The following is a 16,092-nucleotide window of genomic DNA, read 5'->3' as shown; positions in this document are numbered from 1 at the left end:
GTTTACTTAACAATTAGATGTTTTGTTGTTATTGTGAGTCTCCAAAATAAAAGGAAAAAAGCAAAGCCTAGCATTTGACATATAATTTATTTTTGAGTATCTTACTGTCTATTTTTGCAAATTAAGGTTAATAATAAATTCCTATCTGTCTAGCGGAAATATACTTAAATGAAGAATAATGACTAAACATTGCTAAAACCTTTTGAGAATTATTTGATGTGTTATATGTGCAGAGAGTGTTCTCATTTATTATTTGACTTATAAATAACTTGGCAAAAAAGTAATATAATAAGTTCACATCAGTCTTACAGATTAGGAGATAATATTAAATATGGGGGAAATTAGACCAACTGAACTTGGCAGCTTTCCGAATTTTGTAAGACTGCAAAGGTCGGAATGTTTCATACCAATTATGAGCACAAGTTATCTAATGAAGAGAAATTTAGGGAAGATAGATTGCTCAAGGCTATCTTTCTCAAGTCACTTTAAGACAGGATTAAAGAGAAGGGAGGAGAGATTGTGGAAACTTGGAAAAGGGAAGAATAGAGAAAAAAGATTTTAAAGTTGTGCTCTTTTACATGCAATGTAACTTCCTTTCTCCCCAGGAAAACTTCAGAAAAGTCTGCATTATCTTTTTCTGGGGAAAGTATACTCACTTAAGTGTTGAGTAAAAGTTTATTCTTTCCCCCCAAAATGCTAAGCTGGAATATGTCTTGGGCTTTTTAGGAGTTATATTATAGCAAAGCCTCTAATCGAGCTACTTCCCTTCTGTCTTGAAGGAGTTCGAATGCTGGATGGAGATGTGACGGACATGGTTGAAGCGAAATCCGTTAGCTTCAATCCCCAGCACGTGCACATCTACAGTGCGAGCTGGGGCCCAGATGATGATGGCAAGACCGTAGACGGACCAGCTCCCCTCACGCGGCAAGCCTTTGAAAACGGCGTTAGAATGGTAGGTTTGAAAAGCACCTGAGCTCATACTATGCCCGTTGGTGCTGATTCTCATATGAAGCTGTCTGAAACTGTGGGTTCCAGTCCTCCAGTCTGGAGGAATGGATGGAGCTCATAGGCTGAGCCAGGAGACAGGTTAATGGAAAGAGGTGTGGAACCTTTGGGATTGGGTGTTTTATGTGTTCTGCAAATGAGCTAAGAGCTCGAGAGTTTCCCCTGATGAGAACAGAGATATTTGGATGCTTCGATTTGTTCAAAGGAAGTATATTCGTTAATGTGTTAATCTTGCATTTGGAGAAGTAAATTCTTGGGAGTGTGAGATTGAGGAGAAGTGGAGATATTGAAACTCTCCACTTGCTGTGGATACATCATCCCACAATGCCCTTCTGGGCATCTCCTTTTTGTAGTTCCTTCCCTAGTTCCCCTTCTATCCCAGGACAATATTATTTTTATGCTGGCTCCCAAGTTCCCTAACCAGGCAGCTTCACACATCATCATTTTCCTTGATTTCACTAAAAAATTCACTGATCACTCTTCCCCAAAATACTAACCACATAATCTAGTGTAATAAAATGTCTGTTTCAAATTACAGATCTTAAAAAATTCTGTCTTATTTTAATTAAATAAAAAATAAGGATGCTATATGCTTGTAATCGTGGAAAGGAGGAGAGCTCCACCAGAAGCAACTCCTTTCTCTTTCTTACTCGTGAATGAAACTTTGCGTGATTTAAAGCATACATCTTAATTACGATCTGGGCCAAACCTCCCTTTCTTCCTCATCTCTTTTTATTTGTTTGCAATGTGAGCATACTCCACTCTAACTATCCATTAGCACATACTGCTTTCCCTGCAAGTCCCTGTCCCATTCCCATGCCCTACTGTACAGCAAAATCCTATTTGACCATCAAGCCTCAGCTAAAATGTTACCTTTTCCCAGAAGGCTTCTCACTGCCCAAACTAGAATTAAGAATATGCAGTCCCTACCCTGTCCCTCCTCTACTTTATATTCTTACTGGTGTTCCGTAGAGTCTTCGTCATATTGTGCTTTATATCAGTGTTAGCTTTGCATGTATCTTCCTCACTAAATTCTAAGTTCCTAGAGAGCAGAGCCTGTGCTCTCCCCATCTTTATGGGCTTTGCAAAGAGTATGTTGAACTCTAGTGAGTACTCAATAAATGTTTGTTGAATTTAATTTAATTTACTATGAATTACGCTAACCATAGGGTGCTTATATATTCAGCCCAGATTTGGAGCAGTGGCATGCATGCAGTTGATTAATGTAACATTGCAGCTGGAGTACAAATAATAATGATTCTTCTGCTTTTGTGGGATTGGTGTGGAGTTTTAATCAGAAGACCGAGCTAAGCTGCCTCCTGGTTATTCTGAAATAGACTGGAGGGGACCACTTATGCACCTGTTCTGTATGCACTTTCTGAGTAAACGATAGTTCAGATTTGGTTAAGACATACTTTCTACCTCTGTCAATTTTCAGCTACGTTAGAGCCCTTTTAAATGATAGGATAATGTTTTAAATCATTGCCTAGAATTTTCCTTTCAGGGTACCTGAACACCAAATGAATGTACTCCAAGTAACCTGGTGATTTCATTACTAAAGCCCTGGACTACGGATTACTATTCTCTCTCTATGCCATCAGTAGAATGGTCATTCAAGTTAAATAAATCAAGCTTAGTTCATATTTAATTTTTGAATTGTATATGTATGACTCTTAATATAACAAAGAGCAATCTGGAATTTCCCATTAATATGAATATGTATATATTAGTAATGCACATAGCCTCATGGGTGTACATATATAGAGAGAATGCCCATATTCAGTAGCTGTCATTTAATCAGATATAAACCAGTGGTTTTCAAATTTATTTTTGCTAGAGAATCTTTCATTCAGTGGAAATCTTAAATGGAAACTCAATATGTAAAACAAAAATGTACTTTGAAGGAAAAAATGGTTAAGATTAGAAACATAATCTGAGAAAGCTGTTCAAACTTATAAGAAGATTATACTTAGAAATAAATAATTTTGAAGAAATTTACTCTAAACTCATTATTAACAACAAAGGTATCCTATACTTAGTATAACGAATCGTACTATAAAGATGAAATTAAAAATAGATTTCCCACCAACTAGATAACCACAGTTAAGAGTATGGACTACATCTTTGCATACTCCTGTGCACATGCATATACCAAATGGTCGTCACATCCCTCTGCATGTTGCTGTTTTTACCTAACAGTATATCAAGGGCATCCTTCCAGGACAATCCGTAAGGATAGAACTCATTTATTTTAATGTTTCAAAATTTGGGGGTATGGAGATACCATAATTTATTCAGCATTCCATTGAGGATCTATCAAGGTTTTAATCTGGAAAAAAAGGGACTTTAGTTTACAAACCATTTACTTTACGGGTAAGGTAGTAACAAAAGCGATAACTCTTAAGAAGAACAAATTATTCTCTGGCTCCTAGTGTTGCACGCCCAATTATGGAAACACAGTCTGACCCATTTAAATGTAGTAAGATCAACAAGATAGGGTTTTTATGTGTTTAATACACATAGGCTTCAGACTTAGGGTAGGGTTGAGTCCAGGATCTGTCATTTACTGCTTTCTGAACTGATATTGATCAAATTACCTCTCTACTTCCATTTCCTCATCTAAAGTAGGGTGATAATAGTACTTACTTACAGAGATGTTATGTGTGTTAAATGAGATGATAATGTGTATAGAGCAGTTGACACAATATCTAGAACATAATGAGTGCCCCATAAATAAGTTTTATATACATACATATATGTATTTTTTTTCTAAGAGATTGTGTCCCTCCTAAAAACTTTAAATTTTTCCTCAGTCCCCCATCCTTCTCTACTATACCATTTGCACACTGTGGAGTTCTAGAGAATTCCACTGGGTTACCTGTAGCAGTAGATTAAAAATAATATGGTAAAATATGGTTCTGTGATGTCATTTACTTTGTTCTTCCTTTGTCTCTACTCACCTTCAATTTCACTTGCCCTTAAAGCACATCTTCAGTTTCATCAAGATAACCTCTCAATATACAAATTCATTTCTGTTATCCATGTTTGTAGTCTTGAATTTAATTTATATTTTCCCAAGGGATGTTTCTCTAAATATCTATGAATATATAATTTAATATTTTTAAAGCAGTATATTCAATAGTCTTTTTCAGGAAAAGGAAACCTTTCACTCCTCTGTTTTCAGGCATCAAATGAGACAGTAAATTTTGTATTCTTTGAGGTTATTCTGATTTGTCTTCTTTATATAATATATATTGTCAAATATATAGAATATAAGTTAGATTATAGAGTGCAATAAAGAAATAAATAACTGATTTATGATTTATTGGCCGAGTGATTTAAAGAATGAAGGAATAAATGACTAATAAAATAGTTCCTTCAGGTAGCTGGGTGAAAATCTATGTGGCAGCCTAAAGTCTCTTTGGCTCATTGGGTTTTTACTTACATCATCTGCAAAAATACAGGAATTGGAATTTATTCTTTCTATTAAATTTAGTGAACTCCCACTTTCTACATACTGTAGATAAAGGAGTGAAGACGACCTCTAAGTTTTATATGCAATACATAAAAGTCTCTACTTTCTGGCAACAAGAGAGAAAACAAATAAGCGTAGGAACAAGACTGTTTGAGCTAAGGATAAGTGTTATGAATGAAATAGAACTAAGGACTGGGGGAGGACAGAATTGCCTTAGGGAGGACAGGGAATCTTTTTTGAGGCGGCGATGCGTGAATGGAGACATAAATGATAAGAAGCCAGTTAGGTGAAGAAATGTGGAAGGAGTGTTCTGTGCAAAAGGAGCAGCAAGAGGAAAGCATCCTGAGAGGACATGCTCTGGGTGTGTTCCCAGAACAGAATGCTGATTTGGGCGGGAGCAGTGTGAGCAGAAAGCAGGCAATAGGAGATGGGCTGGAGAGGGAGGTGGGGCCAGCTCAGCAGGACTTTCTCAACCATGGGGGTTGTTTGCATTTTGATCTGTTACAGAAAGCCATTGGAGGTTTTCAGCAGAGTAGTGGCCTGATGGGATACACAGTTTTAAAAGGTCACTGCTGTGTGGAGAATGGACTGTATGTGGGGTGAGTAATGAGGAGGCAAGAGTGGAAGATTGAAATGGTCCAGGAAAGAGTGGGTAATGAGTTGGACTAGGAGGGCAGCGATGTCACGACAGCTAGAGAGATTGGTGGCAAGAGAGAGAAAGCCTAAGTATCAAGAAAGATTTTCACAGAGGAAAGAAAGAAATTTTGCTCAGGGAGTCTAAGTATTGATTGCATCCATTCCTTCTGGTTACTAATCAAAAAACGTAGCAAATATTGGCTTTCAAAATGCTCCCTATTTGTTTACTGTAAGATAAGGATTTGGCTCAGTAGACTGTGACACTGTTTTAACAAAGTCAGAATTAATTCAATTTATGGCCTCTTAAGAATTAATGTGCAAAAATTGCATTAGAGGAACTATGTTGTACAAACCATGTCACAATTGACAACTTGCTCTTTCTATCAAAGATTGCATTTTATTTGATGCTAAGGAGCTATAAAATTAAATGCAAGAATTAGGGGTAGAATTTGGGCTGCATACAAGTAATAGTGATAATGGTGATGATGATGATACAACATTTAACATTTGCCAGTCTATTATACTATAGTCACTCTTCTAAGCCCTAAAATAGATAACTTTTAATCTTCACAGTAATCTCATAAGACTGATACTGTTCTCCCCGATTTTACAGAAAATAGATATTCAGCATAGCTAAAGAAGTTAGAATGTGAACCTCAAAGAAATCTAATTAATTCTTTTACGTGTGGTCATTTCTGTTTTATTTGGCACATCTGACCTCCTACCTTCGTCTGTGACCACGTACTCTAGCTTTTCTCCTGTTACTATGGTGAGTTTATTGCTCATCTACCTAAGTCCACCTTCTCCCCTCCTCCGTTTCTTCGCTGGACCCCATCCCTTCTCACCTCATCAAAGACATGGCTCAATCAATTCTCTTTTCTTTCATCATCAGAATTTCCCTCTCAACTGTGGTACTGTCATCCACATATGCTCGTGCTGTTAATTCTCCTATCTCAAAAATTAGAGAGAAGAATCCCTGTCTTGTCTCCTTATCTCCTTCCAATTACTGCCTCATTTCTCATTTTCCCTTTAGAACAAAATTCCTTGAAACCGTTGTCCATACTTGCCCTCTACAAGCTCATTTTTCCCGTTGTCTCTTGAAGCCATCACATCAGGACTCTGCCCCATCACTCCACTGAAGTTGTTCTTGTCAGTGTCACGGTGACTTCCCTATGTGAAACCCAGTGCTTTTCTCTGAGCTCTCATCTAACTTGTCCTAACAAGGAAGCCTGCTTGGTTCTTCCCATAAACAGTATAACACACATGCACTCCAAACCTTCAGAACCCCTACTTGGCAATTATTATCCCTCCTTCTATTTATTATATTTACAGTCATGCACTGCATAATGACATTTTAGTCGACGATGAACTGCATATACGATGGTGGTCCCGTAAGATTAGTACCATGTAGCCTAGGTGTGTATTAGGCTATACCGTCTAGGTTTGTAAGTACACTCTATGATCTTTGCACAATGATGAAATCACCTAACAACGCATTTCTCAGAAGGTATCCCTGTTGATTAGCAACACATGACTGTACTTATCTTGTTGATTAATTGTATCCTCCATAAAGGCCCAGAGTTTCGCAGTTTTGTTCTCTACTGTATCCCAAGTACCCCAAACAGTGTCTGTTTAGTGAATGAGTGAACAAATGTATGAATGAATGTGTGAATGACATCCATGCCAATTTGCTGCACATACTGAGTGAATTTACTGAAGGATCACACTTACATTGTCTTTGCTTAATAGTTTGGAAATGAATTAATAACATACATGATATAGTCTGGTGACTAATGTACCCAGACTCTGGATTCAGACTGTCCAGTGGGATCCAATACTTTCTTTCCTTGTTCAAGTTAATTAGCCTCTCTGAGGATCAGTCTGTTCCTCTATAAAATGGAGCTAAATGCTAGTAATTACTTTATAGGACTATTGTGAGGATTATGTGATTAATGCCTATAAAATACTCAACAGAATTCCTGGAACATAGTAAAGTCTCTAATTATGTTATGAATCTTAATCATTATCACCACTGAAAAAGCAAGAGTAATAAAAGTGAAATACTGATTAATCATGCAAAATACTGTAGAAAGTCTGATTGTTCAAAATCTCTGGGTTTAATCAATTTTATATTGCTAAATGATCCCTAAGGAAGCTAAATATATAATCTTAAGATTATTGTTAAGGAATTGCCAAAATAAATGGGACAAAATATCCAAGAGAGTATTTTCTAAAGTTTATTTCATAAAACAATAATTAATAAAGTGCTTTAAAAAGGAGAGGGGTAGAGGGATTTTGCTGTCAAATACGCTTGAGAAACATCATTTATTATATATTCCCTTTGGAAATTTAAAAGCATGGTAAAGGCTCTGAGAAGTCCTGCAGTAAAGAGATGTATTTAACTTTAATGTTTTAAACTTGTACTCACACAGAAGCTTTTATTTTCCCTTTTTTGAATTACTGTTCAATTTAATTTCATTTTAAATTCTTTGGAAATACTTCATGAAAATTCAGCTAAACTCCTTCAACCTTTAAAATCAGAATGTTAGAAGTGGAAATAATTTTAGTGGTTGAGTCCTTTTTGCCAATGTTTATGTATATATTTACTTGATGATGTCACTACCATTCACCCAGTCTCCCTTCCTCTAACCTATGATTTCTTCTTTTCCTGACCCTAGTCATCCAGTAAGTCTTTCTTTCCTGTACTGCTTCCTAAAAGTCTATGGAATCTGCCCTCCTGTCCTCTCAACTAGAACTGACATCTCTCATCCAGACTTCAGCAATAGCATACTTCCAAGACTTCCAGCTCGAGCTTCAACTTTCAATTCAGCATGAACACTGCAGCCAAAGAAGTATTTTTTATATGTAAATCTTGTCATTTGTCTTCTCTTTAAAGCTCATCACTGCTCCCTATAACCAACGGGGAACATTCTAAGCTTCTTAGGAGAACACATAGGATCTCTCACAATTTTGCCAGGGGTCTCAGAATCGAAATCTTACATGTCGTCTTAGGGAAGGACAGTTTAAAAGTTGCTGTCATTCAAACTGACATGACTCCACTTTCCATGATGATCCTTTGACCTGGCTCCTTGGTATGACTGGCAAAAACTTGCCTCTGGGGAAGCTCTTGGCTTCATCTACCCAGGCAGCTCTAAACAGGAAAATGATTTCGTAAACTGAGTCAGTTGATAGTTTTTCAGATATAGGTGACCCGAGGTTTGGTGTCAGTTTTGATAGACTGACAAAGTTTTCTTTGATAGACTCTTTATTCATTCATTTATTCTTGATTGCATTCAGGAGACATTTGCTGGATGGTTATATTCTAGGCACTTTGCTAGGTGGTAGTGAAAGATGAATAATACTCAGTACTTGTCTTTAAGGAAGTCACCACATAATGATGAATAAACTTTCTAAATAAAGTGCCAGCAAACTCCCCAAGTCCCTTCAGTGAACAGAATCTGGTAGGCGATAAGAAGGACAGACTAAACAGCACACAATAACAGACTCACTGTGTTCAGTCTGGTTGCCTTGGAATCATCTTTTTTGCTCCATTTGGATTATTAAACTTTTATATACTTGGTGCATTTGATATTCATCAGCAGGCATCTAATACATTTCACAATTTCCTGACAAGTGTGTTTAAAAATATCCTTTAGAAAATGAGCAAAAAACTTGGAATCAAATCTTTTCCTTTTTCCATAATCAGAAAACCCTATATTAGGGTTACCAATACTTCCTTTATTATCTTACTCAAGAAATAATTCTTAAGTCCCCACTACATACCAAGCACTGGTTTGGCATTTATCTTCATCTTTACCTGAAGAAATCGTGTAGCTCATTGTAGTTACTGTAGGAGCAGAGCTTATAGAGTTTGCTTTGCCTTTTTATCTACAAGTAAACTTTGAATTCCAGACTGTTTTTCTTTGAGCTTTTTAGGTTTTGGGACCATCGATTAAGGCATTTCAATGAGTTTATGACAGAACCAATGTCAAGGATGGGAAACAAGAAGTTGGTGAAATCAGAATCATTGGGCCTCAATCTGCCTGTTGGAACCGTGGCCTTCATCCCAGCCTCCTCTGCTCTTCTGTTCAGGGGTCCAGATGGAAACCAGAACATTTCATGAACATCTATGGGCACAGGCCTGGCTGTTGAATCTCTTATGAAGTCTCTGATTAGTATATCCCTTCTCATCATCAGTTTCCTTTTCAATTTGCCAGATTTTACAACTGATGGGATATTTGGAATATTTGCTGAAAGCACCAGGTTGCTTTACAACCACACATTGTCTCTTATGTACAAACACGTGCACACACACACATGTCTCTACCCTTACATTAAAGGCATATGTTCACTAGGAGGGGAGAGAAGAGGGATAATGAGCTTATATAATAAAAGCAGTAGTAATAATCATAATAAAATTAACCGATTCCACTCGGGAGGGATAGTTTTTATCTGATATGTTACCCAGCTGTAGCAGGATTGGTAGCAGTTTGCATTTTAATAAATGACAGATTGCTGTTAAATTAGTTGGCAAATGTTGTAAAACTTTGGAACGATATATGGGTAGGCAAAGATAGACAAGGGAGCTTATTTAATATTGGTTCCACTTAATGAAAATTGACTTTAACTGAGGTTTGTTTTAAAAATCCTCCCTTAGGATCTAACTATATCCTGGTAGAACTCTGTGTCTTTAGAGTTTTAACAAAGCTAAGAAGTGACTTGCCAAGTAGACCCAATATAACATTATCCATTTTGGAAACAAAGAAATATATGCCTTTAACAAATACATATGCAGTCTCACATTCTTTAATCGTCACAGAGTTATCTGATATCCAAGTGTCAGATTTAGATTACTGTGTTATTGTGAATTATGATGCACTTTTATGGGGAGGAGCACAAATCTGTTCTAGCCTTGTACAGGTGCATATGTCAAATATTTATTGTCACTTTGTTTTCAGTTTTGGTTTAGAGATTCATTGTTAACCCTATGAGTAGTTTATATTAACTTTTGCAAATTCCATTCTACTTCCCTTTATTCTACTTATGAATTAACCGGATATCAATAACAGTCCTCTTTTCTTTTAGTTTATTTTGTTCTATTTATAGTGACTGCTGGGCCACCAGGGGGTAAATAAAGTCCTTATCACAGGAGTCATTCTAGTATAGTCTGGATTCCCTGTTATAGGGAAGATACAAAAGCATACAGAGATTGGATTAGGTCAGGTTGAGGTCCATACCAATCCTGAGTTTCTGTGAGTCTAAGCATAGATTTGAGAAAGCCGACGAGGGGGATAGACATATCAATTTCCTTCAACAAAATATGGCAGTCACCGGAAAAGAAAGCCCTCTGTGTAATAAACAAGGGTAAATTGAACTGAGTTGATAATATCAAATGATTTAAAAGTCTGTGTGGCTTTCATAGCAGATTTTTTTCATTTAACCTGAGCCTACAGTCCTCCTGTTTAAGATGAAAACAATCAAACTTAATATTCAGGATTATAAACATGATTGTGATTATTAATTCTGATAGCCACTTGAGTTACGCATAGGGATGATCCCCATAGGACCTCACTCAGTCTATAGACTTGGAAACTAAATCTTGGCAAAGTAGGTAACCTGGCCATTAAGAAGCGTGACTGTAGTTCAGACTCTGGTTTGTCTTCTTGCAAAGCCTGTGCTGTTTGCCACCAGGCTCTGTGGTATTAGCTTCTGTTAAATGCATAATATGGGCCTGTCTGTGCACACTTAGCTCTCAGTCAACCAGTAATGATGGTCATGAAAGTGACCACTGCAACAGGGACCTCTCTTTTCTCTGAACTCCTGGAGAACTTATCATCTAGGCACCTGATTAGGCATATTCTGAACTTTACATTTTCTTTTTCTCTTCATCCCTGGATGCAGCCTGTGATGATATAGAGAGAACTGGACTTAGAGTCACAGAGACCTGGGTTGAAATCTCAGTTTGATTTCTCTCTAGCTTTTTGACCTGGGACAAGTTGCTAAGTTATTAGAACTTCGATTTCCCTGAGAAAAGCCTATGGTAATACTTACTTTATGGAGCCATCATGAAGACTGACTGAGATCTTACACAGAAAGTGCTCAGCCCAACTGCTGATCTCCTCCTCTGAGGAAGGGCCACATGCAATGCATCTTTAAGGACGCCTCAGTATCCACCACAGAGTATTGTAAATAATATAAGCCTAATAGCACTGTAATTTTTTCAAAAGTATGATTTGCTTTAAGTCAGGACTGTGTTTATGGGAAGAAAATGTAGAGGGTTTATTTATTCTATTTGAGAAATGTTATGAGCTTCTCCACAAAAGGTCAAGGTTATTGCTTCATGGAGTGGAGGCCTGTGACATTCAAGCCCCATGGTGGGCTTCAGAGGGGGGTGGCTGGCTTCCCCTTTCAGAGTTGAGCTGGCAGTTGGAACCAGTCCACGGTGAGACATTCTGTAACCCAGAGCTAACTTAGAGAGTGTAAACTCTTCATTCTTGCCGGAGTATCCCTCTATCCACCTTTCCAAATGCCTTCCCAAACATTTACAATAAATTCTTTTCATACTCCTGTTAATAATAAATGTTTTTATTCTCTATGAAAGGAATTTTCCAAATTCCACTCCCTCAATATAAATTTAAAGATGTGATAGCGTCTTTCTGGGCAGTTTCAAAATAGGTGATTAATGTTGTGTTGGTGCTGTTAATTATTGATTGTGATTACTGCAGAGAGCATGTGAGATCCACATGTACCTTTTTAGCTGCTTGGAATGAGGAATTGAGAAACCTAATCTACATGCGCCTCCTCCAAACCAGTGTTAGCAGTCCCCAGGCCATGGGAAAACACCTTGGACAGGGCTCAAAGCTTGGAGGACTGTGGGAGGGCCCAGAAGTAAATAAAAACCTGAGTCTTGCTGAGGCTTCAGTGAGTCAGATGAGGAAGACTAGGTCTGAGAAAAAATGGGGGATATGAATTGATCATAGGTGGAACTTTAAAAGTGGACAGTTATTTTGGAATTGTTGATTTGGTAAATGAGATAAGGCGGGGGTGGGGGAGTTTGGGGTGTTTTGTTTTCTCTAATCCACTATGGTTAAGCAGTGTTTCCCTACACCATGTTGTTAAGCATTTTTAGGAACACCCAGTGTCAGTACTAGTTAGTGGGGATCAGCCTTGGTTGCGGTGAGATTGCGTCCATCTAGTCCTTGCCCTCCACTAACTGGCTCTACTAACTTCATTTCCTTAGTTTCCTCTTGTAGAAATTTAAAATTTCACTGTATGAACCTCTTATGTGTCCAGCTTTAAATAATATCCATAGCATGTTATTTGGCTTTAAGTTTTTATTATGTGAAGTTTCTAAATGTACAGAACATCTAAAGGTTAATAGGAATAAAATTCTTTGCTTGAAAGTGTATTTATTTCCGTTAGTAAACACACCTGGTTTTTATTTCCCCCTAGATATTCTACTACCCTTTCTCCATAAAAGACTGATTTTCTTCTTCTAGTGATACTTTAAAAATAAACAAGTGGAAGAAATCTCTGCTCTTGTAATACTGCTGTCAGGAGCAAAGGGTCACACCACTGAGCACTTTGGTGATAAAGTGTAAGAAGGTGTATTATATGTGCAAGCCTCATGTCAACCCTTCCAAAGAAAAGGCAGTTCTTCTGACAGGAGTGATTCTCCCAAGCCTTTGCTGAGTTGATCTGCTGAATTGATGTTCTGGCAGATATGGTGAATAAGCAACTCCATTTGGATTTTTTTTCTTCCTATTCACACAATAAACATAAAAGTAGCTTTTTATCAGGAACCCAAGTCTGGGGGAGTTCTGTGTTTGCAGCATTGATTTACTACATAGATTCATTACTAGGATTTGCTAGTCTTTGGCCACATTACTCCAAATGTCCTTTTAGGACACTGATTTAGTTTGCCTGAATTCAGTGTATCATGCTGCCTATTCACGTACTAGAACATGAACAATTTCATGAAAAGACCCTAATGTAGGTTATTAGTGGCATTTAAAAATTTATCGTGTTACCAGAAATGCTTGCAACTCTCATCACCAGCAGCTGATCCCATAACCCAATGGGATTATGGGAGCCCCAATACTAAATCAGTATTGGGCTCTCTGTTCCTTTAAAAGTGAAGTCAGCTGCATTTGGTATGCTTGGGAAGCATGTAGAATGGATTTTCATTTGTTTGTGGTAAAATTAATATGATCGCTAATAACTGCATCTAATATTTTCACTGTATTATTAAAAAGTCCACAGAATATAAAAAATTGCTTAATATCATGGCTTAGCGACCTATTGTGTACACAGCAAATCAGAATATAGAAAACCTGATGTGGGCTGGAAAAGATGGGTGAGGTTGAGATGGGGGAGAAGAGGAGGAAGTGAAGTCATATCACATGAAAAAAGACAGGAAGACAAAAATGTGGAGAAATAGGTTACCATTCACAAAAGCCTTCTTTGTCTCTTCTTTTTTAGTACTTAAAAAAACAACTGCACTTGTATTTTCAGTCTTTTTCTCTCATCAACCATCCTTTGACAGGCTAAGTAGCATGGTCAAGACATTCCCATAAAGTATTTTTTGTAAGTCAGTCTTTGAATGTTTAGACAATCTTTTCTTTAAATCTGATTTCATGCTACATGGGCAGTTCTGGGGGCAGACACCCAAATACAGGTACGGAAAGATCGAGAACAGCAGGAGGGGCAGGTGCTACAGAAAGATCGAGAAGAGCAGGAGGGGTAGGTGCTGGGGCCTCGGGAAGGGGGAACATCAGCAGGTGTTGGTGGAGACACTCTTGTGTTTGTCAGCTACCTTTTGAAATTGTGTTTGGGAAGCTGTGGCTTTCCATTGTTAAGCATTTTCAATCCTAGAATTTTTGCTTGGAAAGAAGTGGAATTACCGAGCTGTCGGCTGCACTCAAATCACCAAATAAACCATAATTAATGACAGTTTGATTTTACAATACTTAAAGTAGTTCCTCTGTTTACCTTAGTAATTCTGAGAGCACAAAATTAAATATTCTGAGAGTAGAAGTGGAATCAAGTGAAACCTATACACAATCATCCCTCAGTATCCATAGGCGATTGGTTCCAGGAACCCCCGCGGATGCCAAAATCCTCGGATGCTCAAGTCCCCTACGTATAAAATGGCGTAGTACACTGAATGCAGTCAGTCCTTGGTATCCGGGGGTTCCGCGACCGCAGATATGGAAGGCCGACTGTACTCTTTACTTTAGACTTTATAACTTTTAGAGTAGATTATAAAAATAATAGTTGTGCATGCTTACTTGCCAGATGAGGGTACTGTGGCCCAACAAAGTTAGCATTTTGCCATAAGATTTTTCCTGAAAAACACAACACTTAAGCTCCAGATTCTTAACCCTCAGAGGCCCCACCTCCTTCTTTTACTCCTTTAAAAATGTCTCATATCTGTGCCATTCGATTCCCTTGGGTTTTGGTGAGGCGTTGCCCCACCAGGTCCCCCACCAGGGACCCTTTATTCCCTGGGTCCGATTCTGTCTCATATAATGAATTTCCCCACCCCTATCCCCATCTTGCCCAAATGAACTGGTTGAAGAAATAAGTCTAGGCTTTGGTCTTTCCCAAAGACGGTTTATGACGTCTGTACCATGACTACATTCTCTTGGTGCATTCCCAAAGAAGACTTTCTCCCACCAAGTTACACCAGTGTCATCTCCAAGGCATTGGGAGCAGTGTGACCATCTGCTCCTGATTTTTTTTCTGTTGTGGATTATATTTCTTTTCAGATTACTTCTCAGGTTACCTTTAAGAAGGCTTCATTTTCATGTGAATATCATCTGTCCTATTGATGATAATGCTTCAAAGATTTATTAAGTCTTGCTTTAAAAAGCAATATGTATTTTAGAATTCTGGAACAAACATTTTGTGTGAGCACTACACATACCTTTCCAAAGTTTGTTGTTGTTTTGCCTTTATATTACGTTTCTAAACTAGAACTATTTCTTTCAATGACCCTTGCTCTGTAAAAGAACAAGATTTATTTTGGAAATGCCAGTCAGAATATCCTTGAGCTTTAAAAAGATGAACAGTTCTCTCTTTACATCTTGGCTACCAGTTATAGGTGTCCTGGTCTTTCTCCAACCTCTTCAGCCTGAAGCCTCTTTGTGAACCGTGTATGGAAGAGCTTCCATAGAAGGCTGTGCTCTCTTCTCACTGAGAGGAGGAATATTAAAAAAAAAAGGTGGGGAGAGGTGCCACGGTGAGGGGCTTTGATAAATTGGGTATTTAAGCTGTGCTTAGAAGACATCACAGATAGATGAAAGCTCCTCATCCTAAAGTTGTTTTATTGTGTCTCTTCATGTCGACACATACAGATAGGTAAGTTCTGATGAGACTTGTTGGGGTCTCCACCTCCTGTCTCCACCACATTCTCGTTTTATGATAGCATGCATGTTGCTTAATGTTACTCAGTTTTCTAATCTGTAAAAATGCATATCTAACTTGCTGGTATTGCTCTACATTAACTAATATATGTGAAAGCACATAGCACAGTGTCCAGCCACATTGTTTTGTGTTGTAAGAAGTCTCTGGTCACTTATTCATGCCCCCTTATGAATACTTTCTAAGCAATATGGGAGAAGAAAGTAATATTAAAATACCAAATAAAATCTAACTGCATTGGCTGAAAAAGTATCACACTATTTTAAAGAAAGATACTATTTTAAAGAAAAAGTTCCATCAAACTCTATGGCTCTCAAAACCTGGCTTGGGGTGTACGATTTAATTGGTAATCCAGCGTAAAGTAGCTTTTTCTGACCTTCTGAACCACAAGAAAATCCACTTCCTTTCTAGCCTTTAATAATAATGCTTATGGGGTATTATAAATTGATTTTTGTAGGGCGTACGTGAGAAGAAACACGTACACAATTAGATACACAACAAAAGAGTATTTTTAGAGTTTGGTAGAATGAGTCCTGTGTGGATTTCACAGT

At 37.8% G+C, this 16,092-nt stretch overlaps 1 protein-coding gene across 5 annotated transcripts in view; it reads left to right on the top strand.

Moving 5' to 3' along the window:
- Positions 1-16,092, top strand: part of PCSK5 (proprotein convertase subtilisin/kexin type 5) — a 442,283-nt gene that overhangs the window by 152,071 nt on the left and 274,120 nt on the right. For all 5 annotated transcript variants that reach the window (XM_087444465.1, XM_014794699.2, XM_087444466.1 and 2 more), the window contains exon 7: positions 780-952. In XM_087444465.1, the coding sequence (XP_087300591.1) occupies positions 780-952 (173 nt within the window). The remainder of the gene's footprint in view (positions 1-779; positions 953-16,092) is intronic.

The sequence above is a fragment of the Ceratotherium simum genome, chromosome 20 (genome assembly GCF_057802395.1).
Source record: "Ceratotherium simum simum isolate JZ-2026a chromosome 20, ASM5780239v1, whole genome shotgun sequence".
Lineage (NCBI taxonomy): Eukaryota > Metazoa > Chordata > Mammalia > Perissodactyla > Rhinocerotidae > Ceratotherium > Ceratotherium simum.
This window is presented reverse-complemented; position numbering and strand designations above follow the sequence as displayed.